Source organism: Sinocyclocheilus grahami, unplaced genomic scaffold (genome assembly GCF_001515645.1).
Source record: "Sinocyclocheilus grahami isolate Dianchi unplaced genomic scaffold, SAMN03320097.WGS_v1.1 scaffold230.1, whole genome shotgun sequence".
In the NCBI taxonomy this organism is placed as follows: Eukaryota; Metazoa; Chordata; class Actinopteri; order Cypriniformes; family Cyprinidae; genus Sinocyclocheilus; species Sinocyclocheilus grahami.
Genome location: NW_015505409.1, coordinates 166,146 through 183,981, shown reverse-complemented (window position 1 = coordinate 183,981; position 17,836 = coordinate 166,146). Strand labels below are relative to the sequence as shown.

General features: G+C 36.4%; 2 protein-coding genes across 2 annotated transcripts; both read right to left on the bottom strand.

Moving 5' to 3' along the window:
* Positions 1-878: 878 nt before the first annotated feature.
* Positions 879-10,759, bottom strand: acsl4b (acyl-CoA synthetase long chain family member 4b). The gene is made up of 15 exons (XM_016288195.1): positions 10,592-10,759; positions 9,402-9,635; positions 9,126-9,297; positions 7,139-7,248; positions 6,905-7,046; positions 6,657-6,807; positions 5,616-5,739; positions 5,448-5,519; positions 5,217-5,356; positions 4,202-4,371; positions 4,039-4,113; positions 3,738-3,932; positions 3,522-3,636; positions 1,482-1,639; positions 879-1,189 (listed from the first exon to the last, which is right to left on the bottom strand). Exons 2-15 carry the CDS (start codon positions 9,630-9,632, stop codon positions 1,032-1,034), a joined length of 2,013 nt encoding a protein of 670 aa, XP_016143681.1. The 5' UTR covers positions 9,633-9,635; positions 10,592-10,759; the 3' UTR covers positions 879-1,031.
* Positions 10,760-11,868: 1,109 nt separating this feature from the next.
* Positions 11,869-17,142, bottom strand: cwc15 (CWC15 spliceosome associated protein homolog). The gene is made up of 7 exons (XM_016288186.1): positions 16,953-17,142; positions 16,239-16,379; positions 13,841-13,947; positions 13,662-13,762; positions 13,473-13,580; positions 13,144-13,295; positions 11,869-12,154 (listed from the first exon to the last, which is right to left on the bottom strand). The coding sequence occupies exons 2-7, from the start codon at positions 16,367-16,369 to the stop codon at positions 12,025-12,027; spliced, it is 729 nt and encodes a 242-aa protein (XP_016143672.1). The 5' UTR covers positions 16,370-16,379; positions 16,953-17,142; the 3' UTR covers positions 11,869-12,024.
* Positions 17,143-17,836: the final 694 nt, after the last annotated feature.

Here is a 17,836-nt window from a genome sequence, read left to right as displayed (position 1 = left end):
GATATCAGAATAAAGCTCAGTCAGAAAAAAAATGTAACAGTTCACAGGTATAGAGCTTAAATACAAGTAAAAAAACGTATAAAACTTTTGAAATGTCTCAAACAACTAAATCGAAGCACAGACATAAAAAAAAAACAGAAAAACAATTACAGGATGCAAATAATAAATGTATGATGAAAACAGTTTATGCTGAGGAATGGTGATATAGTTTTAAAAAAATAAAACTATGCAGTATATTGCATAACAGGAAAAATATAACTTCCCAGTTTCATCTCCAATGCACTTTACACATTATGTATTGCCTTTAACCCATTCATCTGTGTATGCACACTGGAGCAACCAAAGATTCTTCCCTTTCATGTCAATGGTATACATAAAAATCATTTCTCATATATATGTAAACTTAAACTCATCCCACATTATATTCTGTAGTTTACACAGTTCCCAGCTTTATTTCTGCTGATCGTAAGTGACCGTTACCACTCTTGCCATCAGAAATCAGCTGGGTGACTCACTAAACACTGCATCAGCTTTTCTTTAATGGACTCTAACAAACAATTAAGCAAACAAACAAAAACGCCAAGCAACTAAAAATTTGACATGTACCAATTGCATCCCAAAAACGCTTTCAAGTAAAAGTGGCAAATTTTGAACATTTAAAAAATATTTGACATAGATATGCATCAGGGCACCTTTATAAGTAATATATATATATATATAACAGCAATGCATACATCTTTTTCTGCCATTAAATAAATCTATTTCTCACAGTACTTACTCACAGAGGAAGTAATGACCATTTACATCCAGCAGGGAGAAGAATGGTGTTTCTACTGAGAACAGCAGGAATGGCAGTGACTTTATATATGGATGAATCCCAATTGAAAGACTTTTATTCATGTCTAGTGTATGGAGTAAGACAGGATCATAGTAAAACTGCATTTTGATGCAATACTATGTTTAGGGGGATAGTAATCTACAAAGCGTAGTACACCAACTGGGAATCAGCCTAGATAAGTGTTGCATGTCCATCATATAGCCCCATATAACCTCTCAATGTCCTTTATATAATGATTTTTCAGCTCTTTTCTCTTTAGTTTGAAGGCATCTGTCACCAGCCCTGTTTCTGGAGTCCAAGCCTCAGAACTTAAACAGATCTTCTGTGGAACCTCAAACCTTTCCAGTTTACCTACAGTACCACACACACATACACAATTAATTTATATACAGTTTATACACATAGACACACACACAAAAAATAAATGCCGTTGCTATTTTCTCTCAGTATCAAACACACAAATCTCTGTAGTTACAATAGACACTGTTTAAAGGTAAACTCGGTCACCAAACAGACAGTCCCCCCCCTCCAAAAAAAAGTGTGGAAAAAACCCACTGAAAGAATTACACACTTCCACTTTCTGCAGCATATACTTAATTAATCAAACATTGTTGAGAAGTTAGTATAACATTATCATGCTTACTTGTGACTGCAATTTCTTTGATGACTTTTACTACTTCCTCCTCCATCTTGGTGTGGTTACAAAGCTCCTCCCATTCGCCCTCTATCCCGTTCTTTTTTGCCAGCTCAGTCATTTGCTTCTGATTGGGCACCACAAAGCTGATCAAGTAGTTCTGATCACTGATCGGAAATAGTACAAGGACATATTAGTGTTGAACTGACGGCATATGTTTATTCTGCATTATGGTGTCTTGGAGCCTGCATGACAAGTTTAGGTTGTATCAATACACATATTAAGTAGCCTAGTGGTTTGCTAAAAACACACAAGATTAAGAACGAGTTTTGTGGCTCTTTGTGGCTTTGCTTTAAAGCCATGGATAAGCAATTGTAAAAGTTTATATCAATACACTTCTGTTCAAAAGATCGGGTTGCTAGAGTGAATCTTAGTTCTAGCACTTAGCACTTTTTTTCACTTAAATTGTATTGTATCATACTGAATTGTATCACTTTCATTGTTTTGCTAACCCACAATTTATTTATTTGAATGATTGTATTAAGTTGATCTTGTCTTTTGTTCCGTTTTGTTTTCCTCTTTGTAATATTGTCCTAAAACTCAAAGTTTAAAACAAAAAAGATTATGTTGGTAAGATTTTTGAAAAGAGTGTCTTATGTTCACTAAGGTTGCATTTATATGATCAAACACACTCCAAAAACAGTAATATTGTAAAATTACAATTTAAACTAATTGTTTTCTTTTTTAATATGTTTTAAATTGTAATTTATTCCTGTGATGGAAATGCTGAATTTTCAGCAGCCATTACTCCCGTCTTCAGTGTCACATGATCCTTCGGAAGTCATTCTAATGATTTGGTATAACGATTCCTATTATTACCAATGCTGAAAGCAGTTGTGCTACTTAATATTTTTTGTGGAAACTGTAATAAATTTTTCATGGTTCTTTGATGAATAGAAAGTTGTAAAGTTACAATCTTTTGTAACATTACAAATATCTTTACTTGCATATGTGTCCCTGGACCACAAAACCAGTCATGAGGGTCCATTTTGTGAAATTGAGATTTCTGCATCATCTATAAATAAGCTTTCCATTGATGTATGGTTTGTTAGGATAGGACAATATTTGGCCGAGATACAACAATACAGATTGAGAATCTGGAATCTGAGGGTGCAAAAAAATCTAAATAGTGATGGAAATGCTGAATTTTCAGCAGCCATTACTCCCGTCTTCAGTGTCACATGATCCTTCGGAAGTCATTCTAATGATTTGGTATAACGATTCCTATTATTACCAATGCTGAAAGCAGTTGTGCTACTTAATATTTTTTGTGGAAACTGTAATAAATTTTTCATGGTTCTTTGATGAATAGAAAGTTGTAAAGTTACAATCTTTTGTAACATTACAAATATCTTTACTTGCATATGTGTCCCTGGACCACAAAACCAGTCATGAGGGTCCATTTTGTGAAATTGAGATTTCTGCATCATCTATAAATAAGCTTTCCATTGATGTATGGTTTGTTAGGATAGGACAATATTTGGCCGAGATACAACAATACAGATTGAGAATCTGGAATCTGAGGGTGCAAAAAAATCTAAATATTGAGAAAATCGCCTTTAAAGGTGTCCAAATGAAGTTCTTAGCAAGGCATTTTACTAATCAAAAATTAAGTTTAGATATATTTACGGTAGGAAATTTACAAAATATCTTCATGGAACATCATCTTTTACATTATCCTAATGATTTTTGCCATAAAAGAAAAATCTATAATTTTGACCCATACAATGTATTGTTGGCTATTGCTACAAATATACCCGTTTTGATAGCATCATACATGCCACTTGTTATCAGATTAATAGCTGTGTATATGGACAGTTGTGCAGCCCACACATAATGTTATCAAATCAATCAGTATGAACACCTATGACCAACAAAACTGGGACATGGCGATTTTCAGTGCTAAAATTCCGGTCACATGTAAATTGACACTTTATCCAGGTTAATCTCTGGATACAGAATATTGTGGGACATAAAGTTGTGGTGTACCTGCTGGCATAGACGCAGATGTTATCAATGAGGGGGCTGTTTTTCAGGGCAGATTCTACCTTCCCCAAAGACACATATTCACCTGCCTGCAGCTTTACCAGGTCCTTCTTACGATCTGAGAACAGGAAGTGGAGGATTGGCATGTTATGTTTGACAGAACAGCAGACGTCTCTCTGACGTAAGTCTCCTCTGTTAGGTGATTCAGAACTTACTCACCCACAATCTGCAAACAACCGTCTGGATGAACCTGCCCGACATCTCCAGTACAAAACCAGCGCTGCCCTGCCTCATCCACCCAAAAGTTGTCATTTTCTCCCTCCGCCTCACTCCCAAAGTATCCCATGGCAACATTCGGTCCACCAATCAGAATCTCTCCTCGTGGGTGTGGCTTGTCCTGACTGGTATATCCACCTGATGATGAAAGAGAGAGGTCGGTTGAAAGTTAGGAATGTAAAGTGAACCTGAGAACCCTCAATTGCTGTTGCTGTTTGCACGTGTGTGTGTGTGTGTGTCCTACCCTCAGGCCAGTCTCGCAGTTTTATTTCAGAGCAAATGAGAGGAGCTCCAACTCGTCCTGTACTGTAATCAGAAACTGCAAACACACACAAACACAAGTTTGAACATGTCGGCACAGGAATCCAGTCATTTTAACATGCAGGAAAGAATGTGTGTGCACTAACATTCTGAGATAGTTCCTGCTCCACACGTCTCTGTAAGGCCGTAACCCACAGCGACAGGGCAGAAACACACGTTCATAAATCTCTGTGTGGAAGCAGACAGTGGAGCCCCTCCGCTCAACATCAGACGTACACACCCTCCCAGCAGCAAATTCACACGCTTGAAAAACAACCTGAAACACACAATCATATCATCTCAAACAACAAGATCTTGAAGACAGAGACCATTTCGTATAGGCAAAATCTGCCATTGCAGCACTGCATATAGGCAACATTTTATCACTCTTACCCCTGAGTGAAAATTTTGAATTCACAACACAATTTAGCACACAAATGTATTTGTAAAATAAGTCACGCAAAGTTTAGAAATGTAACTATTTAACCTTTTAAAATACTGTAATACATATTTATATCAAAGTATATTTTCAATATAACAATATAGGGTAATATATATATCTGGCCAAAAAAAGTCGCCATTTGGATTAAAATAAGCAAATAATGATGATGAGTCTAGACTTGGAACAGTATTGCAGTAATTAATATGTTTCTGGTATGTTATATGTTTTGCAATAATTATTTTATCCCTAACTGATGCAGTTTTTTATTTCTTTAACAACTAGATAGATAGATACCCATCATGTTTAACTGACTCACATGTTACACACCGCAGAATCGGCTCCTTGTGACACCTTCTGCAGCTTATAGTTGTATCCCACTTTAAACAGAGTCCTCTGAACCACTGACATCTCTCTCAACTTCCCATTAACATTCTTGCAGATACGATCCATGATCTCCTAGACACACCAACAGATACACATACACAAATATTGAGTAAAAAGAGGGGAACAAAAATAAAACACTCAGTTTTTCATTTTTAAAACTCACCGGTACTGCCGCTATCAGGGTGGGTTTAAGCACAGAGCAATCTCCCTTAGCACCGATTTTTATTTTACTGGACTGCATAGACAAGTGCACACAGACTAGATAGATAGATACCCATCATGTTTAACTGACTCACATGTTACACACCGCAGAATCGGCTCCTTGTGACACCTTCTGCAGCTTATAGTTGTATCCCACTTTAAACAGAGTCCTCTGAACCACTGACATCTCTCTCAACTTCCCATTAACGTTCTTGCAGATACGATCCATGATCTCCTAGACACACCAACAGATACACATACACAAATATTGAGTAAAAAGAGGGGAACAAAAATAAAACACTCAGTTTTTAATTTTTAAAACTCACCGGTACTGCCGCTATCAGGGTGGGTTTAAGCACAGAGCAATCTCCCTTAGCACCGATTTTTATTTTACTGGACTGCATAGACAAGTGCACACAGGTCAAGCACAGAGAAGATGATATAATAGAGTATGTGTGTATGTATGTATGTTTGTGTGTGTGTGTGTGTGTTACCTGGTCCGTGAGTGTGTGTGGGGATGAGTATCCGAGCCTGCAGCCATATGACACACAGGATATTTCTGCTGTCAGCTCCAGCACATGAGCCAGAGGGAGATAAGCTATATAAGTGTCCTGGGACCTGTACATATACAGTGATGCTGTTATTGTTAACTAAAACTAAAACTACTCAAACGTATTTTTGTTAACTGAAATCAAATATAAATATTAGTTGATAAACTTAAAAAAAATAATAATAAAAAAATAAATGTAGAAATGCCTTGGAAACAGCTGAAATAAATAAGTTGAAGTACTAAAATTATTCAAATTAAAATGGATATAAAAATAAATAAAGCTAAATAGAAATATTTAAAGAAAAAAATATAAAAATGACAAAAAAAAAACATACAGTGATGCTGTTATTGTTAACTAAAACTAAAACTACTCAAACGTATTTTTGTTAACTGAAATCAAATATAAATATTAGTTGATAAACTTAAAAAAAAAAAAAATTAAAAAAATAAATGTAGAAATGCCTTGGAAACAGCTGAAATAAATAAGTTGAAGTACTAAAATTATTCAAATTAAAATGGATATAAAAATAAATAAAGCTAAATAGAAATATTTAAAGAAAAAAATATAAAAATGACCAAAAAAAAGCATTTATTAAAACTTAAATAAAAATGTTAAACTGAAAATATAAAAATGAAAGCTAATTCAAAAACATGAATGAGTACCAAAATAGTATATAAATAACCCTCACACAAAAATAAAGATTTAAGATTAGTTTGAAAGATTAGACACTAACTTATATTAATTTTACAGGCATTTATTCATCAGTTGTTAGTTTTCCATAATTTGTGTAATTTTACACCCACATGTCTCTGTTGTTCCCTGTATTTGCTTCACCACACACTCCTACTCCAGTTTTACCCTACTGATGCATTATGTCTTAACCAGACGTGACATGATTTAAGCTGGAAGTAATTTGTTTGTCCGTAGTGTACGGAAAAACATGCAAATTATTGAACTGGTGTTGGTGTTATTACTGTTGCTCACCCCAGGCCCGGGATCCGCTGGCACTGCCCAGCCATTCCTGCAATCAGATTACTGTGTTGCATCTTCACTCCTTTAGGCTTCCCTGTAGACCCGCTGGTGTACATCACCACTGCGAGATCAGATGCAGTCGGCTTCTCATACTCTTTGCTTACTGAAAGAGAGAGAGACACACAAGGAGAGAGCATGTGTATCAGCTTATGAATCAATTCAGTTTGGTTGTATAAATAATTGTTTTGCATGTTACTCACAGTTCTCTGGCTTTGCCCCAAGCTCCATTACTTCCTGCATGCTGTGCATGTCGAGAGACTGTGGGTAATCAGCATTACATACTTCACCACTGCCTGCATAGATAACATGCTGCAACCCTGACTGCACTGCACTCAAAACGTTCTGAGAAAGAGAGAAAGAGTAATATAACGCAAACTTTTAGCCAGACCACCCCGATAAGCAGGTCACACTTGCATGTCTGTGGCTTTGTGTACCTTCAGTTTGGTCCGCAGCAGTTCTGTGCTTGTAATGAGATGAGTGGCTCCACACTGATTCAGCCCATAAGCTACAGCATCTTCACCCAGAGTTGCATACAGCGTTACCACTGCACACACACACGCACAATTGTGCTCATAAGTTCAGATAATCTTTGCAGGATCTGTGAGGTTTACATATATAGTTTAAATATAAAAAGAACTAAATTAAAGGTTCGGTATGTAATATTGACAAAATATTGTAAAAAGAAAAAAAAAAAACCTTACAGGGTTGGCCTGACATGGATATTACTTTTATACAAGAGTTATACAAGTTATTACTATGTAACATTTATTTTTGAAGTTTGCACCTTTGAGATGTGGGTCAGAGAACTGAGAAATATGCTGTATTTATTTTAAAGGACAAATGATCTATTTTATTAAGATCTGGAAACAAATAAGGTAACATCTATGAGAAGACTGAGATGTTTAGAGGACATTATCGACATAGACTTCGGGGCTCATGCCTCCTATAATTACAGTTTGTTTATGTCTTTATTTTAATTTTCATTCTTGTCGTTCATCATGAGAAGTGACTATGTATTTTTACTTTGTTGCTCATGTATGCTTTCTGTTTAGTGTTGAAGAAGCCTTCTACAATTATTGTATTAGAATATATAGAATGGGGTGTTATAATAGGATAAGAAGCAAGTATCAGAGTTGGTATTGCCGAAATTGTATAATGAATACTTCAGCCTGGCATGGTTATTCCATAAGTGGTACCTCACATGTATGTTTTCTTTAAGAAAAATGAGCCTGAATGAGTCCGTGTTGTTAAAACAAATTGGTTGAATGAATGATTCACTACCTCACTGATAAAAACAGTAATTTGTTTAACTCCAGAGTGAATTAGTGTTTTTGAATGAATCGTTCAGTTAGTGACTGAATATCTCACTCATAAACCACCTACTGTGTTTAGTGATGTAACTGGCAGAAAGTTTGAGTAACTGAAAAATCTCCACCACTAATATCCACCTTATTTTCCAATGCAGAAGTAAGCTATTTCCTGTGAATATACGAGAGTTCTGATTCCAATTAACCTCTATAGGTGAATAACTAATAACAAAACTCTTTATGTACAGCTAAATTGACTGGAAATAGGCTATGTAAACCAAAGGTTACATAAATTCAGCTGTGAAATAACTACGGAGCAGAACAAAAAAACATTTATATGACTGTATGATTTAGATTTAAACGTGTTTAGAGTTAAAGGTATAGTTCACCCAAAAATGAAAATTCTGTCATTAACTACTCACCCTCATGTCGTTCTAAACTCGTAAGACCTCCGTTCATTATTGGAACACAAATTAAGATATTTTTTATGAATTCTGAGAGCTTTCTGACTCTCCCATAGACAGAAATGTAATTACCACAATCAAGATCCGGTAACCACAGAAAATAAAAAATAAAATAACGACTTTATTATTTATTTAACAATTTGTCTCCCTGGTGCCATTTTGGAGAGTATCCACTGAACATAAACAGCATATGCTATTCTGTGTCAGCTGCGTCACGCGGATACGTTGTTTTCGTTCAAATCAAAGCATAAACAACGATGAAAACACAGCTGACACAGAATAGCGTACGCTGTTTACGTTCAGTGGATACTCTCCAAAATGGCACCAGGGTGACGCGGAGGAGACGAATTGTTGAATAAAATCGTTATTTTTGTTTTCTTTGCATACAAAAAGTATTCTCGTAGCTTCGTAAAATTTACGGTTGAACCACTGATGTCACATGGATTATCTTACCGATCTCCTTGCTACATTTCTGGACCTTGATCGTGGTAATTACGGAGCTCTCAGAATTCATCAAAAATATCTTAATTTGTGTTCCGAAGATGAACGGAGGTCTTACGGGTTTAGAACGACATGAGGGTGAGTAATTAATGACAGAATTTTCATTTTTGGGTGAACTAACCCTTTAAAGTAAAGTGTGATTGTATTACATGGGAAGTTGCGTCTGAAGCAGGCCTGTGCTGTGATCATCCATTCTGCCCGTGTCTCACAAAAGATGGCAATGGTATTACACTGGCCCAAAGCTGCCAGACCACTGCCAAATGATTCCACTGCTTGATTGACCTCTTCATAGGTCATCCAGCTGTAGTCCCCCAGGACCAACTACAAACAAAAACACATACATTTCTATATCAACTGTCACTAATATTTTTGACTGTTTCCAACTGATTGAACTGATACCGAATCAAATCGGTGAATGAATTTACCTTCTTAAAGATCTTCCCATTGGGTTGTTTTTCTTCTTCTTCACTAAGGACCTCTCTGGTGCCCAGACAGGGTGCCTTACTAAATCTCTTCACAGCATGTACAAAAAGTTTGTCCAGCGTGTCCACGCCTTCAAAGTCCTGTGTAATGAGAGCATCTGCGCTTTCTACCGCCCGATACGGTCCTTCTGGACGTCCACTTATACTCCGTGCTCTCTCACACTGCGACAACATGACCTGCACACAGACCAACATATTTCCATATGAATCAACTTACAAGAGTACTGAAATAGTAACAACACATAGTCAAAAACTTCAATCCTCTCTTTATATCGCACACCCAGAACTAGACTGAAACCCCTCTGGGACACTCAGAATGAGAGACAGAAAAACAGGTATCCAATATACATGACTGATAATATGTGGCTATTATTAAATGTGGATAGAGCAGAAGGGAGAAAAAGGAAGAGTAAGTAAGATTTAGACGTGCGTGTGATTGAATGGCTGATTAAGGAACTACTTCACCACAAACCTACCACTAACGTTCAAGAAACCCTGAAGAAACACCCGTGTTTGTGGTCAACTAAAGGCAGTGAACCAACAGACTCAATATTTATTCTGTGCAACACACACACACCCACATGCAAAGACATTAAGGGGGTCTGAATACTTTCCGTACCCACTGTATATATACTGCTTATTGTTAGTTCATGTTACACATACTATATATGAAGATAACTATTAAGCTTTATAAATCAAAAGTAAATAAAGAAACTTTAATAAACGTTATTATTATTAAACATAATACCTTAGATTACTTTTTAACTGATTAAAAAAAGGGTTAAAGTTAAAAAAAAGTATAATGTATTTAAAAATACTCAATCTGGAAAAAAATGTATTAATAAAATCTTCCATCAAACCCTTCAAAAGAAGTATAACCACGATGATCCACATATTCAGATATGTTCTCACACACTGAAAATCTTTATCAACATTAATTTCTATAATTGTTTACATTAGTGTAAACACCTCATGTCTACTCCCTCTCTCAACACTCCACTTCAAAAACATCATCTGCAGACTAACAATATAACATTACCGTAAACAACCAAAAAAGAAAACCATCATTATTCAGTCAAACATGAAACCTGAAGCAAAAGAATTTTAAAGTGCACGGGAAGCTGAAATCTTACCTTCAAATAAACACTGTGCACAGCAGTTCTTCTTTTCCTTTCTCAGACAGACAGTCAACTGCAACAGGAGGTTTGGGCTTCCCTTTTCTCACTCTCTGTCTCCGTCTCTCTTGGCTGATTGGATGTCTTTTGTACAGTCATAGTTCTAGTGAACCTCTTTTAGAGCCCACCCGCTGGCCTCAGCCAATCAGAAGACAGTTCTGAGGAGGAAGTTCTGAGGTTACTTCTGAGTTTTTAGAAGGAATATTAGGATGTGTTTCCTTTATACTCATAGTCTTGACAAACAGTTGTTCCTTTACCTCACTTACACAATCAGACACGTCAGAGCCAAGCACTTTCTCAAACTTTAAAGAACACATCGTTCTATTAGTCAAACACCCACTCGGCTGATGCACATTTACTGTTGAGGGAAAGAAATTCCAAGAATGTGAACAATCACTTAAGACTAGCTGTGGGTCATTGGTCATGAATCACACAGTTGCCAACTCAGAGCAGGTCTGACCTGGAAATGTGCCTTAGGTGTAGCGGTTCATTCACTTTGATCACATTAATACATCACTGTCTGATGTAGCTTCATGTGGTCTGCTAACGTAGTCCTCTCCATGCCTACCACAAGCTTTAGCTCGGTAAAGGACCGTTTATTTGCTATCAGGACATCTAAAGGCATCCTCACAGCTGGTTTTCTTTACAAGCAAACAGTTGGGACTACTAATTTTAGACAAACTGTCCATAGAGATCCACAGTACTGATTCTATACACAGTCTTTCAAAGAAATTCAGGCCAAACAGAAGAGGATGGGTTTCCTCTTTCAGCCTTGGTTTCTCACAAGGTATATTTGTTACATTAATGGAGTTTTTCTACGAAACTCTTGCCGTTTTCTTGCTCGCTGGGGGTTTAGGCGTGTTACTCTGTACGGTTGCTTTGAGACAATCGCTACTGTTAAAAGTCCTAAATATGTTAAGAATAAAAAAGGGAGCAGAATAGAAAGCCCCCTTGTGAAAAGACGCAGGTCAGGTTGGACTCAGATCTGCTCTACTGATTCAGAGCGGGTCTGCTTCAGTAACTTAAGAAGAAGAAAATAAAAAAGGTCTGACCTGACCTGAAAGTATGGAAACGTCTGAACGTGTAAATGTAATCAGGACAAACAGGGCAATTCTGACTAAAAATAAAAAGATAAAGATAACAGACACAAGCTTGCAGGATAAGTGAATGTTATAAAGCATGACTTAAGACAACTGGATCATATACAGTAGAAAGAGAAATGAATAAGCATTCCATTTTATTTTATTTTTATTGGTACACTTCTTTTACAGACCCACTACTGAAGGGCAGCACATAAAGATTCAAAAGACAAAATGAGCACATATGATATTTGCGAAAACGAAAAAAATATTTTAAACAAACTGCTGAAATACAGTTCTATAACAAGACAATTATTTAACATATTTCTCCATGAATTTCTTATGGAATTCAGAGCGCAGGGTGTCATTAATGAAGCGTTTCTCTTTACGTGATTCATCCACTCCTTTAGCGCAGTTTTTAAACACGACATCATCGTCCCACCTGCCAAAAACAGAATGTGAAATTGGGTTTGAATGTTGTCAATAGCATATTATTGAGCTTTCTCGGTTTTAACGAATTTGCGATTCAAAGACAAAGCCATTTTTCCACCTTCATTCAGGGAGAAAAAAAAACACCAGCCAGTATTATTTTTATTATTACCATTATTGAATTCAAAGAATCGTTTGGACCAAAATGACATTTAGAGCTGTTGATGTTGTTGGTCTCAAGAGTAAATAATATATAAAAGCTATAGAAATAGCAAACAAAGCAAAATGCTATTAAAAAGGAAAAAATTATTTTGTAAGCCATTGCATTTCATACTATAACTACCAAGAACAATGATGTACTATTCTTTCTAACAGCACACTTCTACTAATGTCAATATATTACGATCATTATCACACAAACAATGTAACATTAAAGTGAGTGAAATGTTTATTATCAGATGGGCCATACTTTAATTTAAACTGAGTGTTTCCATCATCTTGCATTAATGCACATGAATGCCCAGAGTTTTAATTAACTTTTAATTGCTTTGCTTTAATTCTTCAAAGGGATAGTTCACCCAAAAATGAAAATAACCCTATGATTTACCCGCTGGAACTCCACTTTCGGGTGCATACAACAGTTAGTGGAAGCTAGAGATTATGGTTTATAAAGTTTTAAATAGGGATATTTTTCTTACACAAACAGAAGGCCTCCTGAAGCCGTGTGGAGTACTTTTAATAGCCTTCTAATGGCCTTCAAAATCAAAACGTCATTCACTGCCATTACAAAGCTCGGAAGAGCCAGGATGTTTTTTTTATATAACTCTGATTGTATATACGTCTAAAAGAAGAATATTCATATTCACCTAGGATGGCTTGAGGGTTAGTAAATCATGGGGTAATTTTCATTTTTGGGTGAACTATGCCACAAAGAGTAACTTATGAAAGAAGACAGAAAACCAAATAATCTTGTGTTACTTATTTTTACCACCATTAAATTACCTTCTCTTCACACTGAATGCATTCTGGCTCTGTGTTTTTTGTTGTTGTTGCTGTTGCTGCTGCTGCTGCTGGCCAGCCAGATTGAGCAGTGGATTCCCGCTCAGAATGTTCTCCATACGTATCCTCTCCTCCTCTGCTTTCTGTTCCCTTTCCTTAATTACACGCACACCAAAAAAAAAAAGATATCAAGCCTAAGTAAGGAATAAATGCAGAGTCAGGCTGTTCATAATCACAAAATAAATCCTGAAATGGTGACCAGGATCATCCTGAAGGGCTTTATTTTGCGATAATGATCAAGATCAAGGCGGTAAATGGTCAGAGAGGTTTACCTTCTTCTCTTGCTCCTCAGCTCGCTCCTTTTTGATCTTCTCCAGTTCAGCCAGGAGGGCGGCAGTGTCATCATCACTGTCAGAGCCGGAGTCAGAGTCATCTTCATCCTAAAACATACATAAACACATTATTCAAACTGCCGTCAAAATCAACCTGCCTGCCTAAGCATCATGTGTATGTGCATGTACATCAGTGAGGGGATCATCCGCATCCAGGTTGGCAGCAGGAATCTGATCCAGACGTGGCCGCTTGGAGGAGGAGGATGAAGATGACGAGGAAGTTGTGTGCTCTAAAAGAAACAAAGTCACTGTCAATGAACATCTTGATATCAAGTCAAAAACCATTCACATAAAACATGTTTCCTCACCTCTTGCTCCTCTGTCTCTGCTCTTAACAGCAACTCTCTCTCTCTCCTCCAGCTCACGTCTGAAATCACGAGCTCTCACCTCTTCTGGAGCATCCTGAGTGGGCTGCCTGCAGGGACACACACGTATCAGGATGAGTTTTATCTTAAAGGGATAGTTGTTTAACCAAAAATGAAAATTCTGTCATTAATTACTCATGTCGAACTAACCCTTTAATTCAGGGTTCCTCAATAAGTGGCCCGTGTATGTTGTTCCTGCTGCGACGTAGCGGAAAATAAAAAAACGTTCCTAAAATAGAATCCCATGGCGCTTATTGTCACGTGTCGCTTTCGCGGGTGGTTAGAACAAAAACTACAAGGAAAAGATACTTTTTATCGCGTCGTGTCTGGTTGGGACACGGTGTTATAGTTTGATCCCCCCCCAAAAAAAATCTAAGCATAAAAATATTAATACTGACAAATCTAATAATTGAATCTGCAATTAGGAAAAGTGAAGAGAAGAGATCCAGTATGGGAATGAGCAGGAACAGTTGATTTACATGGCAGACATGGAGATTCAGATTTTTTGTTTGTTCATTAGTTTTTTATATTAAACAGGCAAAGTTCTTCTGTATTTTATAGCAGGATCTAAATGCAAAAATTTTCATAATTGTTTGAATAAAACAGACTACTGGAACTGGAGAGGATCTGCAAGGAGGAATGGCAGAGGATCCCCAAATCCAGGTGTGAAAAACTTGTTGCTGTGTGTACATTAATGAGGAAAAAAAATTAACTTAAATGATTTTAGCAAATGGCTGCAATATAACAAAGAGTGAAAAATTTAAGAGGGTCTGAATACTTTCCGTACCCACTGTATATATATATGCCTAGGTCAGTGGCCCTTGGCTTGGAATTGTTGGCAGAATTCGGCCCTCGGCGAAAACTAATTGAGGAACCCTGCTTTAATTCATTCAAGTTACATATATTTTGTTCTATTTGTGTTTTTTTTAAGTTATTTATAATAAGAGAAGTTTACCGTTAAGTGCACTGATGTCAGACTAATTTTGAATAAAGTTTATTGTTAAATACCCTGCTTCCATTACATAGGCCTATTTGTCACATCATTATAAGTGTTTGATCACCACATTTGAGTTATCGTTGCAAAAAATGCGCTTATTTATATATATATATATACGGTTTATGTATATACTTTATTCTATATACGGTACCAGTCAAAAGTTTGGACACACTTTCCATTCGTGTGTACACTGTATACTATACTGTTATATAGCCTCACAAAGAATATTGGCCGATATATCGAACTTTTTTTACTCCCCAATATCGGTATCGGCTCCAAAACCCCATATCGGTCGGGCTCAAGATTTCTGGCCCATATTTAACATAAATGGTTCATACAGAACTATTTTCAGCTTTATAATTAATAAATATTACAGTCATCTATAAATATTTTTTAATTTTTTCAGGGGGTTTTTTCATTGATATTCTTGAAGTGATAGAAACATACAAGTGAGCATACAGAGACCTTAAAATGAAAAATAATTTTAAAAAACCGGACTTTTGTATGCACACAAACTTTTTGTGCCCTCGAGAAACATGTGCATGGGAATTTTTTTGCATGCTTACACAATTTCTAGTTTTATATAACCCATTTCTTTTGTGCATCACTGCCATCCTGCTATAAATAAAGCAAGAGCATGGATGCACATGAATTAATAGAGATCTACTTGCTCAAAATTTGGCTTTCCTTATAGTAGTACCTATAATATCAAGGCCTAATGTCCAATTTAGCCTCTGCGGTGGCGGAAAAACCATGACACGAAATGGGCTGATGGCATAATATGGCGGTGTGCATTGTCCTATTTATCAAGTTCAAGAGTACATAAAAAAGACTGGTTTTGTAAAAAGGTGTTCAAAATGTGGCTTAGGGCAGTAAGTCATATTTCAAGACCTTAGGTCTCTTTAACGCATATTCTGTGGCGGCCAAAAAACCACACTGCAAAATGGGCTGATGGCACAATAGGTGGCTCAGTATGCATTGTCCTATATGCTAAGTGTAATGGTTTCTCGTGCGCACAAAAGTCTGTATATTTTTTTATTTTTGCATAGGTCCTTGAGGCTAAGTAATATGGTGCTAAGAAAATCGTATTACATAATATATTGTAATCTCTATGAGTTAAGTCTATTTATTATCAAAGCACTTGTCAGTAATACAGTTAAAATTTGGAAAATGTGTGCTACAGTGCTCCTAGTAAAAATAGTTAGTCTGGAGCCCTGCCTAAAAGTATGCAAACTTGTCACCCAAATGTTTGAACTACTCCTTTAAATGCAATGGCATTATACACATTCTGTCCTAATAATTGATTGATTGCCAAAGAGATTTTGTAAAGAACAGCAACTTGACCTGTATTTGATCTTGGTGTGTCCTGGCAGGTCTCTGCTGGAGTACTGTTTAGACAAAGCACTCAGATCACCCTCTCCTTTGCCCCGTCCTCCTCTTGCGGGCTCAAACGTTGGCCTTGCTGCTGTGGTCATCTTCGGTTACCTGAAACGAATGCGTTGTAACACACACACAAATGCCTCATGTCTGATATAGCAAAGGTTTAGGGATGTTTCACCTGTTATGAAGATTTGACATGAATACATGACATGTTTCGATTACAGCTGTAATACTCAACAATTCAATTTAGATATAGAGTACTGTTGTTCATTTGTTTACAGCAAAAAGAGAGACTTTTATTTGTTTGGTTATTTAATGTCTTTGTTCATCTTCCTTTTGGCATTAGAAGGTTTACGTGTAAATTTAAAATCTAATATCAATTGTGACAATGCATTGATATGCTATTTTAAAAAGGATAGATGTAGATTATACATTTTTTTTCTGTTACTAGCAAGTGTTAAATTCTTCATAAGTCGTCGAGTGATTTCAAAGTCAATTCCCTTTTAATTGTTTAGTCTAACAAATTCTGTAAAAACAAGGAAGGTGGGAATATTGTAATGAATGTGACAGGAAAGGTCTAATGACTTTTAATGTCTGTAATGTTGTCTGTTTGAATTGTTACGTTTTCAATAAAAACATGCTTGCTTTACGTTACTTGTTACATTATTTTAAACTCACCTGCAGCAGGACGATATGAATCCAACTCTATGCTTCCAAACTTATCAACGAGACCACACGAATTTAAAGCACTAACACCGAAAAACTAAATAAATTAAGCTAGTTTTTGGCTAACGTTACCAGACTCGCATATACTGTCACGTGCGTGTGGGAATACGGTGGCGGCAGCGGGACAAACGCGAAAGCAAATACAAGCGACCGCTGACGTGATAAAATGCAGTTTCAGTTATATTATCTAAATAACAGCGCCTTAATCACCACAAGAATAAATATAAAGTACAAACTTATGTAAACGCATAGAAAATGCAGAATCAATGACCAACGATTTTTATTTTTGTTGCGCAGACCAGTCTCGGACCTACACGGACACCTAGCAGCTTGGATGCAAATGTTTCCCGTTACTGATGCCATTGTAAAAAAATGCGCTCTTCACAGTAAGTCATCAATTTATTCCATGTGAATAAAAGGAATTCTACCAATATAAACAAAATATTCATTGGTCATGTGATCTCATGTAGGATGTCGGCCCCCATAAGGCGACCCGCTGGATGTTTACATAAAAAAAAAAGCAACCACAAATGGTCAACATGGGACTTTTAGCAGCATTTTTATTCAGGCTTCAAGTTTTGTTGACTAAATTGGTCCTTCGAATTCCAATAACCCCTAAAATGAGTGAAATTGAAGATTAATATAAACTAAAAGCAAGAGTACATTTGAAAAGGCATATAAAAAAAACGAATGAAAATGCAAAGCTATAATAACCTTACACCCATCCCACTACATCAATAAGGAGGACAGACACACAAACTGAGGTTTTACTAGCTTTAATATTCCTGAAACGTCCGTGTTGCAAAAAAAAAAAAAAAAAAAAAAAAAAAAAAGAA